Source organism: Odocoileus virginianus, chromosome 23 (assembly GCF_023699985.2).
Source record: "Odocoileus virginianus isolate 20LAN1187 ecotype Illinois chromosome 23, Ovbor_1.2, whole genome shotgun sequence".
In the NCBI taxonomy this organism is placed as follows: Eukaryota; Metazoa; Chordata; class Mammalia; order Artiodactyla; family Cervidae; genus Odocoileus; species Odocoileus virginianus.
Window position 1 is genome coordinate 9697706 of NC_069696.1, and position 12170 is coordinate 9709875.

Genomic DNA, 12170 nt, shown 5'->3' on the forward strand with positions numbered 1-12170 from the left:
GGTCAGCAAGGCCCATGGGGATGAGTCTGGGGGCCGAAGTGCGTGGTCCATAACCCAGCCCCTGGCTGAGAAATGGGCCAGGGCCCTTGAGCCATCTAAGCCACTCCCTTCTCTGAAGGACATACAGAAGGCCACTGTCCCAAAGGCCAGAACAGCCTGTGGGGGTGAGGGGTGGGGGGGGCTGCTGTAGTTGGTCCTTGTCCACAGTTACTAGAGTAGCATTTCCAGTGGAGGCCTGGCCTCCTAGGATGGAGATCCAGGGCCCCTTGGGACTGAACAAGCAACGAGGGCATGCCCACCTCCCAGCCCAGAGTCTCCAGGGCCTGTGTCACCAGGGTGGGTGGCTGTGGGTGGCTGATGTGTGCCCAGGAACCCAATCCTCTTGTGAGTCTCTACGGGATCCGTGACTCAGCACCCACCCCCCTCCCCCAGCTCCATACAGCTGCAGGATCCTCTTGGGGGCACCCCACCCCCGCCCTGGGTTGAGGGTGTGAGAGCCACCTTCCCTGTGAGCCATGGGGGTCCCCACTGCAGGCGTAACCATGGACCCTGGGCTCTGTTCTGACCTGGCGCTTCTGGGCTTTGGTTTTCTCAAGAGAATGTAAGAAAGGGCAAGGTGGACCCTCCTACAGGTGAAGAGCTGGAGGGTTTGGGGGCCTCAGGGCAGCCCAGCCAGCAGGAGGAAGGCCGGAGACTGGCTGGGAGCATGGGGCGCCTCTGCCAACACACACTGCCATTCCACCACCAGATCCACGTGCCGGCAGAATACGGAAGAGTCCTAAACTGCCGTCAGTTGGGTGACCTTGGCATGGTACTGAGGTCTCAGGACCTCAGTTTCCTCATCTGTCCAGCCACATGCTCATGGGGCTTTAGTGAGGATTAAATAGAAGAAATAGCAAATGGCAGCCATTGTTATTAAAACAGTACACCATGCCTAAGATATCCAGTGAGGGGCATAACCCAGCCCTCAACCTTCCACTAGTGCCTGGCACAGAGGAACTTAATGCACGCAGGGTGTTGGCAGTGCCCTGGGCCACAGCCAAGAAAAGGGGGGAGAGCTGGCAGTGCCAAGCCTGAGGGGGGGCAAGCACCCTGGTGGGGGCACTGCCAAGGCTCTGGGTCCAGCAGCCCTATCCCCGTTTCCCCCAGAACAGCCACTGGGAGCAGGCTCCCCCATCCTGAGTACCAGCTGTCTCCCGGCCCACTGCCCACGCCCATCAGGGGGGTGGCCCTGGGCCAAGCTGGCCAAGTGGCCTGCAGCCCAGGGGCCGGCCCAGGGCCAGACAATGTCAGTGAGGATCAGCCAGGCTCAGCAAAGTCAAGCAGGTGACTGGCTGGAGGGGCTCTCCTCCGTCCAGGGGCATGGACCCTCGGGGGCCCACCAGCTCTCTCTCCTGTGCCAACCTCCAAGATGGCTGGGGCCTAGCTGCCCCCTCTCCCATGGCGGCTCCTGGTGTGGACATTCCAGCTGGCTTTCAGCCCTGACCACCCTCACCAGCTACTGCTCCCCAGCTCCCAGAGCGCTTGCCCACCAGCTCTCAGTCCTCTGCCCTTGCACATGCTGTGCCCTCTGCTGGCACTGCCGTCTGTCCAGTCAATGACCAACACCTCCACCATCAGTGCCTCTCAGAGCCAAGCTGGGGCCCCTTTATTCTCAGGGATGGGAGTCACAGAAAAGGGTTTACTTACACAAGGAGCCCCCAGGACAGAACCACTGGCCTTACCCAGTGGACCTCAGCCCTGCAAGACTCCAAGGCTTCTCCTGGTTCAGTCTGGGCAGGCAGAAGGGCTGGACTTCAAGGCTGGCACCCTTCCTTCTACGGACTGGGCCCACCCGATCAGGCCCGTGGCAAGTCTCCCAGGCAGAAGAGGGCTCCCGGCGCTGCAACGCCTCCGAGAGAATCGGCAGCCCCTTCTTCACACGGTGACCTCAGCTTTGCTGTTGGTGCTCAGGTGCCGGGGTCCGCGGACCGCGCTGCCGTAAAGGCCAGGGGCCTGCGGGCTGAAGGCCTCGGGCAGCTTCTCCACGCTGAACTGGCTCCGGGGCGCGTGGCCCGGCCGTCGCGGCGCGGGGGAAGCATGAACCGCCAGGTGGCCGCGGGTAGCTGCCCGGACGGGGCGGCCGGCGGTCCAGGCCTTGTAGTGGCCCGATGGGGTGGAGCCGGCAGGGGGACGCGTAGCCCGGGGGGGCCCAGGGGCAGGCGTCGAGCAGCTCAGGCAAGTCCTCGGGAGGCCTCCGGGCTCGCACCGGGAGGGTCAGCGGGGCGGGTTCCGTGGCGGGAAAACGCTGGTAGAAGTCTGGCGCGGAGGCCTCTGCGGGTCCAGAGAGCCTTGAGTCGGGGTCGGGGCCGACCTAGACCTCGGGGCGTGGCCAGGGCCCAGGGGCGGGGTCAGGACTAGGGGCGTGACCAGGTCCCCGGGGGCGGGGCCTCAGCGCCTCCCGGCTCAGATCCACTCAGGCTACGCTCCCGCCCCAGACCCGCGGCCTGATCAGAGAGGGGTGCGGTGCTGCGGCGGCGCGGCAACCGATCGGCGAGGGGGCGATGCGGTCGCTGGCTGGAGCGCCGGGAACTTTAGAACTGGGACGCCGAACTATGCAATCCAGACGCTTGCACCTCCGCGGGTGCAGTGGGCCCGGCGCTCCCCGCACAAACCCGGCCTCTCACCTGCGGCCTTGAGCGCGGCTGCCTTGAGGGTGGCGTACTTGGCGAAGTCGGGCTGCAGCGTCAAGTTGCCGCCGCCCTGCAGCCGGGGTGCGCGTGGGGGCCCCGCAGTCACCGAACCCAGGGGCACGTTGTTGGGGCGTTTCTTATCTGGAAGGAGGAGATGAGACTCGGCTCGCTGACTGTAAGACATCCCGCACCTCTTTGCAGCCCACTCCCCAAGGGCAATTAATGATAACTTGTGAGATGACTTAGGAACTTATTCCTCCTCTGTCTCCTGACGGCAGAATCTACAGTACCTCGGACAGGGCCTGGCTCAGAATAAACGTGAATAATAGCACCCAGCCCTGAGGGGGTGCTCATCTAACGGATGACTTGCCAGCTTGTTCGATCGGAGCGTGGCGCTGGGGCTCAGAATCACTTCTCCCAGAGAGGAATAGAATGTTTGAGGATTGGAACCCCTAGTGGGGGGAGGGGAGGTGCTGTCAAGCCTGTGTCACCAGCAGGAGTCCAAGAAGGAGGCACCAGCTGGAAAAAGGCCCATGAGAGGCCACAGACACAGGCCAGTCAGACCCCAGGGCTCTGAGCCAGAGCCCAGGACCAGGCAGAGCCAGAGTCTGAACTGGGCATCCCTGAATCTGGACTCTTCTTCACAGAGTCCTAGAGGCTGGAGGTTGCAGGACCCCGGGAGGGACGCTGTGCACCACAAGGAGCTGACTAGTTGCCTCACAGAAGCTGACTAGTCCCCTCACAGAGGCGGGAAGCTCACTTCCATCTGGGAAATGGCGCACAGCCTCAGCGCCTGGGTCCCCTGCTCCCAGGCCCTCCTGACAAGACAGCTCTGTGCTGTGGATCAACAAAGGCCGGTCCACCAGCCGCCTCACCTGTGCTGTTGTGGGGGGAGCCCCGGGGAAGGCCATCACCCATCTGCACCTGGACACAGCTACCCAGAGGTGGGCCCAGAGGTGGAGGCAGTGGCTCCTGGGGGCCGGGCTGCTTCAGGAGTTCTGTCAGTGTCCTGTGGGGAGAGAGTGGTGACAGGCAGCCTGTTTCCCTGTCAGCCAGGTCTGGCCCATCAGAGGCAGCCCCCGCCATGACTTCTCACTGTGTGGCCCTGGGCAGCTCTTTCAACCCCTCTGGCCTCCCTTCTCCCCAGTGATTAACCTCAAACATCTAGTTTCCCCTCCCAGGCATGACCCTGTAACCCCAACATAGCCGACTCTCAGAGCAGGTCAGGAAACTAATGTGGTCATGTGTAATCAGGACCACTTTATTTTCCAAAGGCTCCCCCCCTCCCCTTTCTGGAGTCTACTCCCCAAGACCCTTCATGTTGCGCCCCCTCTCTCAACACAAGCATCTGGGCGTCTCTGGTTCCTGGACTTTGTGCTACTCCTTCTCCGTCTCCTCTGGGAAAACTCCTACTCATTCTTCAAAGCCCACCAGAATCCTTCCTCTACCAGGAAGCCTTTTTTTTTCACCTGCCTGCCTTCCTCCCCTCTTGCCGCAGAGGTTTCTGCTGTGTTCCAGGACTTAGCTGCCAGCACAAGCAGGGAGGATGGACAGTGCGGGGAAGGAGGAGCCAGGAGACCCCGCAGTGCCAGCCCGGCACCAAAGGCTGTGTGACCTTGGTACCGGGACACCCAGCCCCCACCCAGCTGTGACGGGATCTGACTGAGCCTTCCCCACAGACAGCCAAACCCAGCCTTCAGCCCAGCTGCCTTCAGAGTCCAGAACCCATGATTTTCTCCTCGCTGGGGCCTCAAATGACAGATTCATGCTGAAGCCTACGGAGATGGGACACCTGGGCTGGGCGCAGTTGGCTGCAATGTGGCAGGAGCTGAAGGTCTCCTAGCGGCCGCCCGAGCTGATCCGCGTGCCCTGCTCCTCCTTGGCTGCTCACCCCTGTGGTCTCACCTCTGAGCACCCACCAGCCAGCTCTCCCAAATACCTGAGCGATTTTCATGCCTCTGAGCCTTTGCACAAACTTTCTCCAGAGACAGACTCAGACTCCCCACCAAGCCGTCTGAGAAACCTTCCCTGACCAGCAAGCTCAACAAAGCAGAATTAAGTGTGTGACTTGAGGGGAGGAAGGCAGGGGCTCAGAGCACACCCACACACAAGCTCCAGGTCTCCCCAAAAAAGAAGTGGAGTCAGGGCACATAGGAGCCTAAAGCCCAGACAGAAAAAGGCACTGGCCCACGTGACACAGCACATCAGGGGTGGCCCGGCTCTTCCCAAAGCATCACTAGACCTGCTTCCTGGTCCCCTGAGGACAAAGTGGGTCCCGGGTGACTGTGTCCCTAGGCTGCCACAGCTGTTCCCCTCCACCATCATGGCCCCCAGGTCCTGCTGCCCCGCTCGGACCAAGGACAGGCCCTGTCCTCTCCCCCTCACCCAGCTCCAGGAGGCTCCAAGCTCAGGAGGCCCAGGCCCTGCTCCGGAAGCATCCAGCACCCAGGGTGAGAGGCACCACATCGCACGCGGCACAGGGCTGAAGCCAGGGTTCCAGTCCCGGTTCCAGCCTACAGCTGCCTTACAGCAGGTGGGCTGTGTGGTCTGGAGGTGAGGGGTCCCACAGAGTGCCAAGGAAGCCCTCCTGTCTCTGAGGGAAGTCTAGGAGCGGGGCGGCATTAACACCTAGCCCGCCCAGGCACGGGGGCCTCTCTCTGCGATCACTTCTAAGTACCAGCCTGTCGCACACTGTGTCCACAGCCCACACACCCAAGGAAGCCGGGCCTGGATGAGTGAGAGAGGAGGGCACAGGCCCCAGGACATGGGGTGACTGGGGGCATGTGAGTGTGTGTTGGGGTATGGGGTGTGGGTGAGGGTTTCAGGTTTGGGACACGGAATCCCAGAGTCCCTTTCCCAGCTGAGGTAGGGAACCTGGGTCCTGTGACCCCCACTTAACACAAAACTCAGAACTCAGCACCTGTCCAGACCGCAGCCAAAATGAACCTGTACCGCTCCCAATTCGGATCCCCTTCTAGCCAGGGGGCACTGAGTGGGGTGAGATGGGGAGGTCTTCTAAGAACACTAGGGAAATAAGGTCAGGCCTGAGTCACAGCTTTGGGGGTGGGGTGAGGGGTGGGGAGTGGGAAGGGAAGCAGGAGGGGAGAGATTCAAGGGAGCCACAGAAAATGTCCCTTCCCTGGGGACCTGAGATGCCCGATGCTACGTCAGTGCACAACGCCCAACCCCAGCGCTAGTTGGGCTCGGGCCCCAGGCCCCCTCCCCTAAGCACGGATTTTGTGCCCTCTGTCGAACGATCTGCCCTCCCCCCAACTCCGGAGGAGGCGGGAGCCGTGGGGGAAGGCGGCTCAGCACCCAGCTCCCGCAGGAAGGTCAAGGGGAGACGGCGCGGTATCAGCTGTCTCCCTCCGTGAAGGGGGGATGGGGGGAGAAACAGACCTGGAGACAGTCAGAAGCGGGGAGGCAAAACCTGGAGGAGGGGGCTGTTGAGAGGACCGGAGGTCCCAGAGGGTCAGGAAGAACGAAGGATCGCAATGGGGAGCCCACCCGGCAGGCTGGCCGTCCAGGGGGTGAGGAGGGGGTCCCGGGCCTCGGCCCCGGGCCGCGCGCGCTCACCTGGTCACGGTGCGCCGCGCGCGGGGGCTGTGCGCCCTCTCCAGGCCCAGGCGCGCCCCGATGCCCGCTAGCACCAGCAGCGCGGCGACGCCGCACACCGCGTAGACGGCCGTGTGGCTGCGTTCGCGGCTCGGGTCCCGGGGCGCGGCGGCGTCGCGGGCGCGCGCGGGCGGCCGGCCAGTCTGCACCCAGGCAGGCGTGTCGTAGTTGGAGCAGCGGCTCTGGTCCAGGCGCCGCGGCCCGTCGTGGCAGCAGAAGCGGTAGCCGCACGTGCCGCAGCAGAAGTTGTAGGCGCCCGAGCTGCAGTTGAAGGGCGGGTCCCACTGGCCCATCACGTCGTAGTAGCCGCGGCAGCGGTCGCCCCCGGCTGGGGCCGCTGTGCCCGGAGCCGCCGGCTCCTGCGCCTCGGGGGCCCCCGCGCGGCCCGACGGCGGCCGCGCCAGCAGCAGCGCCAGCCAGAGCCCAAGCCCGAGCCCCGGCAGCCCGCGGCGGCCGCGCAGCCCCAGCACCCCGGCCCGCTCCATCGGGCCCGCGCCTTCGGCTACAGCACCCGGCGCATGGCGGCGCGCCGCGGCTCCGTCCCGCCGCGCTCCGGGCCCGCTGGTCCGCGCCCGCTGGGATCGCACCCGCCTCGCCGCCCTGCCGCTGGCTCCTGGAGGACACCGTCTGTGTCGTCAGCCTCCCGCGAGGACCCCAGGTCCTGGGGCGGGGTTCGGTCTGGGCCTCGCGGGGCCGCGTCTCCGGTGGGCGCGTACTCTTCGGAGGCTCACCTCGGACCCGAGCCGGCCAGTCGGCGCCCTGGGACTGCCCCCACCCCGGGCCGGGCGGCGGGTCCTCGCCTGCGCGCGGTCCCGTCCGGCGGGTGTGCGGGTCCCGGGCCTAGCGGGGGCGGCGGGCCGCCGGATACCACTGCCTTCCCGCCGCCCTCTCCGCGCTGCCCGCGCTCTGGCTGCGGCTCCGGCTCCGCGCGGGCTCGGGCGGGCGGGGGAGGGAGGGAGCGGGGGAAGGAGGGCAGGCGGGAGGGAGGCAGGGCTGGGGGAGGAGCACGGCCGCGGCGGCGGGAGGGCGGGGGCGCGGCGGGCCCCGCACCGGCGGAGCGCCCCACCGAGACCCTCCCCGAAGGCCCGCCGCGAGCGGTCCTCGGAACGGGCGCTCCAGGGCACTCAGCTCAAGGCTCTCGGTACTGTTTCTTCGGACTCTAGGCCCGCCGCGGGAGCGCTTGTGTTTACAGGTGCGGGGACTGAAGGGACCGGGCAGCCCTGGCGGGTCGCTGTTGTACCCCATCCTCCCCGTGCCCTCTGCCAGTTCCGATCCAGACACAAGTGTGGCTTAAGGCAGGGCCATTCCCTTCTGCGCGCCTCGATTTTCTGGCTGTTAAATGGGAAGGAAACTTCCAGCAGAGCCGCAGCAGAGGGCCAAGTTTAGGTTCCCTCCAGGCCGCCTCGGATTCAGTGTTAACCCTGGGACACGAACCTGGGTCCCAGAACTTCCTGGAAGCTGGACTGAAGTCCTGCGGTGACCACACGCCTATGAGCGATGGACATGGCCTAGTCCGGCGCTCCCTGGATCTCTCCTGCCATTCCAGGTGAGAAAGGGAGGAGATTGGTTTAGCCGCAGGGACTCCACTTGGGGCAGAGCCCTGGTCAGACCCTTCGCCCTGGTCCCCACTGGACCCTCAGGTCCTTTCTCAAGCCTGGGGGGTAGGGGTAGGGCCCGGGAGGGAACCTACTCAAAGCACTACTCAGTTATGATTTTGAAGTTGGTTTTAACTGCAGAATGTGATCCGAGCAACCCAGCTGAGGTGCCTTGCTTTTCCCTGCCTCAGTTTCTCATTTTAACATCAGAAACTGTCTCTTCTGGCAGGGAGGGGTCAATATGGGGCCTCCCACTGTCTAGATGAGAGCACCGACTGAGTGGGCCAGTTCCCTGGTGTCCCAGCAGTACAGACTTCTGCTACATCTGCTGAATGAATGAAGTGACTCTAGCCTCGAGTTTCAGATGAAGAATTTGAGCTCCTTGGGTCCTTCCTGCTCCCCCTTGCATCCTGTCTTCACTCAGTAACTGGGATCAGCTTATAAAAATGGAGGAGGTGGAGGCAGGAAGGAGACAGATTTACATTTAAAGGAGGATCAGGTTTTCTGTTGATGAGATGAGGGGCTGACAGGCTAATTTCAGGGCTAAGACAGGAAGGAGGGTGACCTCCCTACAAAGCCCTCCCCCATTCCTTATGCCCTGGCCAAAAACAGACTGTTCCTTTCTCCTCCACCCACAAACATGCTTTGGATCCAGCCCAGAAGACCCTACCCTACTAAAAGGGTTTATTACAATTTTAGAGAAAAAAGGAAATAGATGAACAAAGGAATAAAATGAAATTGCCTTAGTCCCATTACCAGGGAAAACTGATGCTTTACAAACTGCTTTGTAACTGGTTTTTCATTTACTCTTTGCTGTCAAACCTTCCGTATATTATTCTGCTTTAGGACTTCGTGTTTTCTGGTGCATCCTTTGCTGCTTTCTTAGCTGGTATTCCTAGAAATGGAATCCATGGCACAGACTGCCTAGTTTGTATCTATGCCCCCAGCACACACTGCCAAGCAGCCCTCTGGGTCACTGAGTCTCGGTGGGTGACTGCGTCTGCCCTCTTTCCCGCCCTATTGCTGGGCACTAGATTTCAAGAGGCTTGTCACTGCTCCCCGGGACTGTGACCTCTTCCTGAGTAACATGACCCTGTTGGACCCAGAGCAAGTCTTCCAATGCTCTACTCCTCCCTGGGCCCCTCTCCTGCACCTACTCTCTTGGCATCATTGGATGCCCTGCTCAGCTTCCACCCCAAATTGACTGCAATCAGGATATAAGTCTCCATTTATCCAATGAAGGAGCTGGATTCCAGGCACCCCGCTACCATAGCCTCAAGGGACTGATGTCCAACCTCCAACTCCTCCCCACACCCATGGTTTCCTCCCCATCTCAGTCTGGCTTAGGGGTCAGCGAGGAACCATAGATGCCCACATCTACTGGGTCCGTGCCAGGCACTCAATGCCCTCTCCATGTGAACATTCAGCCTTGGGATGGAGGATGACCCAGAGAGGGCAAATGCAAAGAGAGACCACAGCTGACCGGCGGAGCCTGGGGTCTGACCGTCCACTCAGCTGACACCATCCCCCAGGTGCCCAGCCATGTGCTGGGCAAGGGGATCTAGAAATGGAGCAGTCCAGTTAAGGGGGGAACCCCTTGTCCAAGCTGCCCTCCCTGGACCCTGGGATATCTCTCCATGACAAGGCACCAGAGCACCGGCCCCTCATCTCCACTGCCCGCCGCCCCCAAGCCTGTATCACCAAAAGTCATCCATTGATCCAGGCTTAAAATAACCCCTGGCATCTGCAGCGAGCCCCACGCGGCGGGCAGAGGAGCCGACTCTCCGTTCATGAAGGGCACCTGCCCTGCCCCCAGCTCTGAGAGCTGGAATCTGGAGTGTGTGGGTGTCTGAGTGTGCTCGAGAACATGAGTGAGAGTGTACACGTCTGGGGCTGGCATGACTGTGAGGGCCTTCACTGCACGTGGGCATGTGTGTATGTGTGTGGCAGTATGAATGTGCCTGTGCACAACCCTCCCTGTTGAGTCCTCACCTGGTGCCCAGGTTTGGCTGGGCAGGGCTCAGGGTCCTGAGAGGAGAGATCCGGGATATACATTAAGAACCTGGCCTGTGCCTCAGCCTCTGGATTCTAGGTGGTAGGTAACCAGTCTGCCCAACCTTCCTAGAGAGAAACCCAAGACCCCAGGAAGGGGAATGACTTGGCACACAGCCTGCAAGGGCCGGAGTCTGGCCTGGAACCTGCACTGTGTGCCCCAAACCTACCTTCTGACCAGTTCAGTACAGAGAAAGCAGCTGGAGGCCCCCGGCCCAGAGGCCCGGCAGTACCCCCAATGCCTAACACCTGGCACATCAACTCCTCCATGAAACCCTGGGCCCTCCCACAGGTTGTTTCTCCCTGGAATGCCTTTCCAGCCCCTCACACTGAGAACTCCTATTTATTCTTCACTTTGGATCCAGACTAATATGAGTTGGAATTCTGGCTCTAATAAGACTGATCAACATTTCTGGGCCTCAGTTTTCTCATCTGCAAGATGGGCTGCTAGTTCTTCCGCAGGGCTGCAGGGAGCGGCCAACAAGGTCTCCGGTTGAAAAACATCGGAGTCTGCAGCCTTTTGGGAGCCCCCACCACAGCTGTGCTAAGAAGACGGTTATTCCACCGTGGGTGCCCTCCGTGATGAGTCATTGCCAAGCCCATCTTGCTCCCATTTCGTCTATGGTGGAAGGTTACCCAGGATGCAGATATTGCAGGGGACCATGGATTCCCTGCTAGTGCAGATGCTGAAGAATGTACCTTGGGGGGGAGGTCTGCAGGGGAGGACCCGAGGCTTTGTGTCCCTGAGAGGCAGTTCGTGACTCAGGCTCCAGCTGCCTGTGGGAGGGACGGGACGCGCCCGGGCTCCTGAGGTCTCGAGGGAGCGGGGGGTTTGGAGGTGGGGACTGGCGCTGGGTGCTGGAGCTCAGCTTCCCTTCGCAAACCCATGTGCACGCAACGAAGGTGCAAGTCTGGAGCTGCCCACCGTGACCTTAGGCCCAGAGAGGACATGTGTTCGGCGGAGGCCATAGCGCGCGTCCACCCCGCACAGGTGCTCTCTAACACTGCCAGCATGCCGGTTCCTAGGACAGAGCTCCGAGGTCAGCTCCGAGCGCGGAGCGCCGAGCCGGAGGAGGGGGACCGAGCGGGGTAGGCCACCTCTTCCGAAAGTCGGGGACAAGCCCCTGCATTTGGACCCCTTCCGGCTCGGGTCGCGGTCCTCGGGCCTCGTTTGAGGACGGGGACCCCGCGTGAGCGCGGCGGTCCGGAGTTTGGAGTCTACAATTATCTCGGTACCTTGCTCCTACAAGACCTGCCTTTTTCCCTGCAGGTGGGCCTCGGACCCACCCCTTCTACCAGCTCCTGGCCCCGCCCCCTTCCTGATACCCCGAGGCTTGGAGTTCCTCAGTCCCACCTCCCTCCTTGACCCCGCCCTCGCCACGCCTCTAGCCCTGGCCCCACCCCCTCCGTCCCGCAGCCCCGCCTTCCGGTGCCCGAAGGCAGGCGGTCCAGGTGCCCCGGGTCTCGCTGACCGCAGGAGCCGCCGACATAGACTTTCACCTGCGCCGGAGTTGCAGGCACCGTCCTGGATCCATGTAGGACGCCCGGGGCTGGTCCTCAGATTCTCTGCGCTCAGGGGAGTGAAGAGATGCTCAAGAAGCCCGGTGGGCCCCGGAAACCCATGCAGAGTCCCCCGAAGAGTACGGGCCAGAACACAGATGTCTGTGTCCTCCTGGCTTCTTCTCGACTCTCCTTGTGACCCTTGGCAGTTGTTCCTACCACCCATCCCCCTGCAAGCCCCCTTCCCCACCCCCAGTTTAGGATCAGACAGCTGGGGAGCCAGCAGATAGGGGAGAAAGGTCAGATTTCGGTTCTGCGCAACAGAGAATTTGGCCTGAGTCATCCACAACAGAGAAGATGGGAGTGGGCTCCCACTTTGTGCCCAGGGGAGGTCTATAGGGTCTGGAGGTGACAGAAAGGGTGAGACCAAGCGATGGGGCTGATGGAGCGCCGTGCTCCCAGAGGTGGGTGCCCCTGGGTGCCACAAGGTGGGAGTGGCCACAGGGAAGGTTCTGACAGCCTCACCTGGCACCTAGCAGCCATGAGCCCAAGTCTCCAGCCCCTCCCCCTGCCCCGACTTCTCTGCACCTTTGCACACAGCTTCCTGGGCCAGGAATGCCCTTTGTCTGCTATGTTCCAGCAAGACAGCTCTGCAGGCCTCGGGGCATATCTCCTACTCTCCAAAGCACTCTACATGCTGAATTAACATACATACACACACCCGCATCCCCTTTAC

General features: G+C 62.1%; 1 protein-coding gene and 1 long non-coding RNA gene across 2 annotated transcripts; one reads left to right on the forward strand and one right to left on the reverse strand.

Moving 5' to 3' along the window:
• Positions 1-1620: 1620 nt before the first annotated feature.
• Positions 1621-7266, reverse strand: SHISA8 (shisa family member 8). The gene is given in 5 exon segments (XM_020877008.2): positions 1621-2172; positions 2174-2313; positions 2667-2813; positions 3548-3681; positions 6249-7266. Coding segments are annotated over 5 exon segments (1200 nt in total). The 5' UTR covers positions 6773-7266; the 3' UTR covers positions 1621-1917.
• A 36-nt stretch (positions 7267-7302) lies between these two features.
• LOC139030564 (uncharacterized) lies at positions 7303-8730 on the forward strand. Its single transcript, XR_011482934.1, has 2 exons — positions 7303-7833; positions 8112-8730. It is a non-coding gene; the product is annotated as an uncharacterized lncRNA (long non-coding RNA).
• Positions 8731-12170: the final 3440 nt, after the last annotated feature.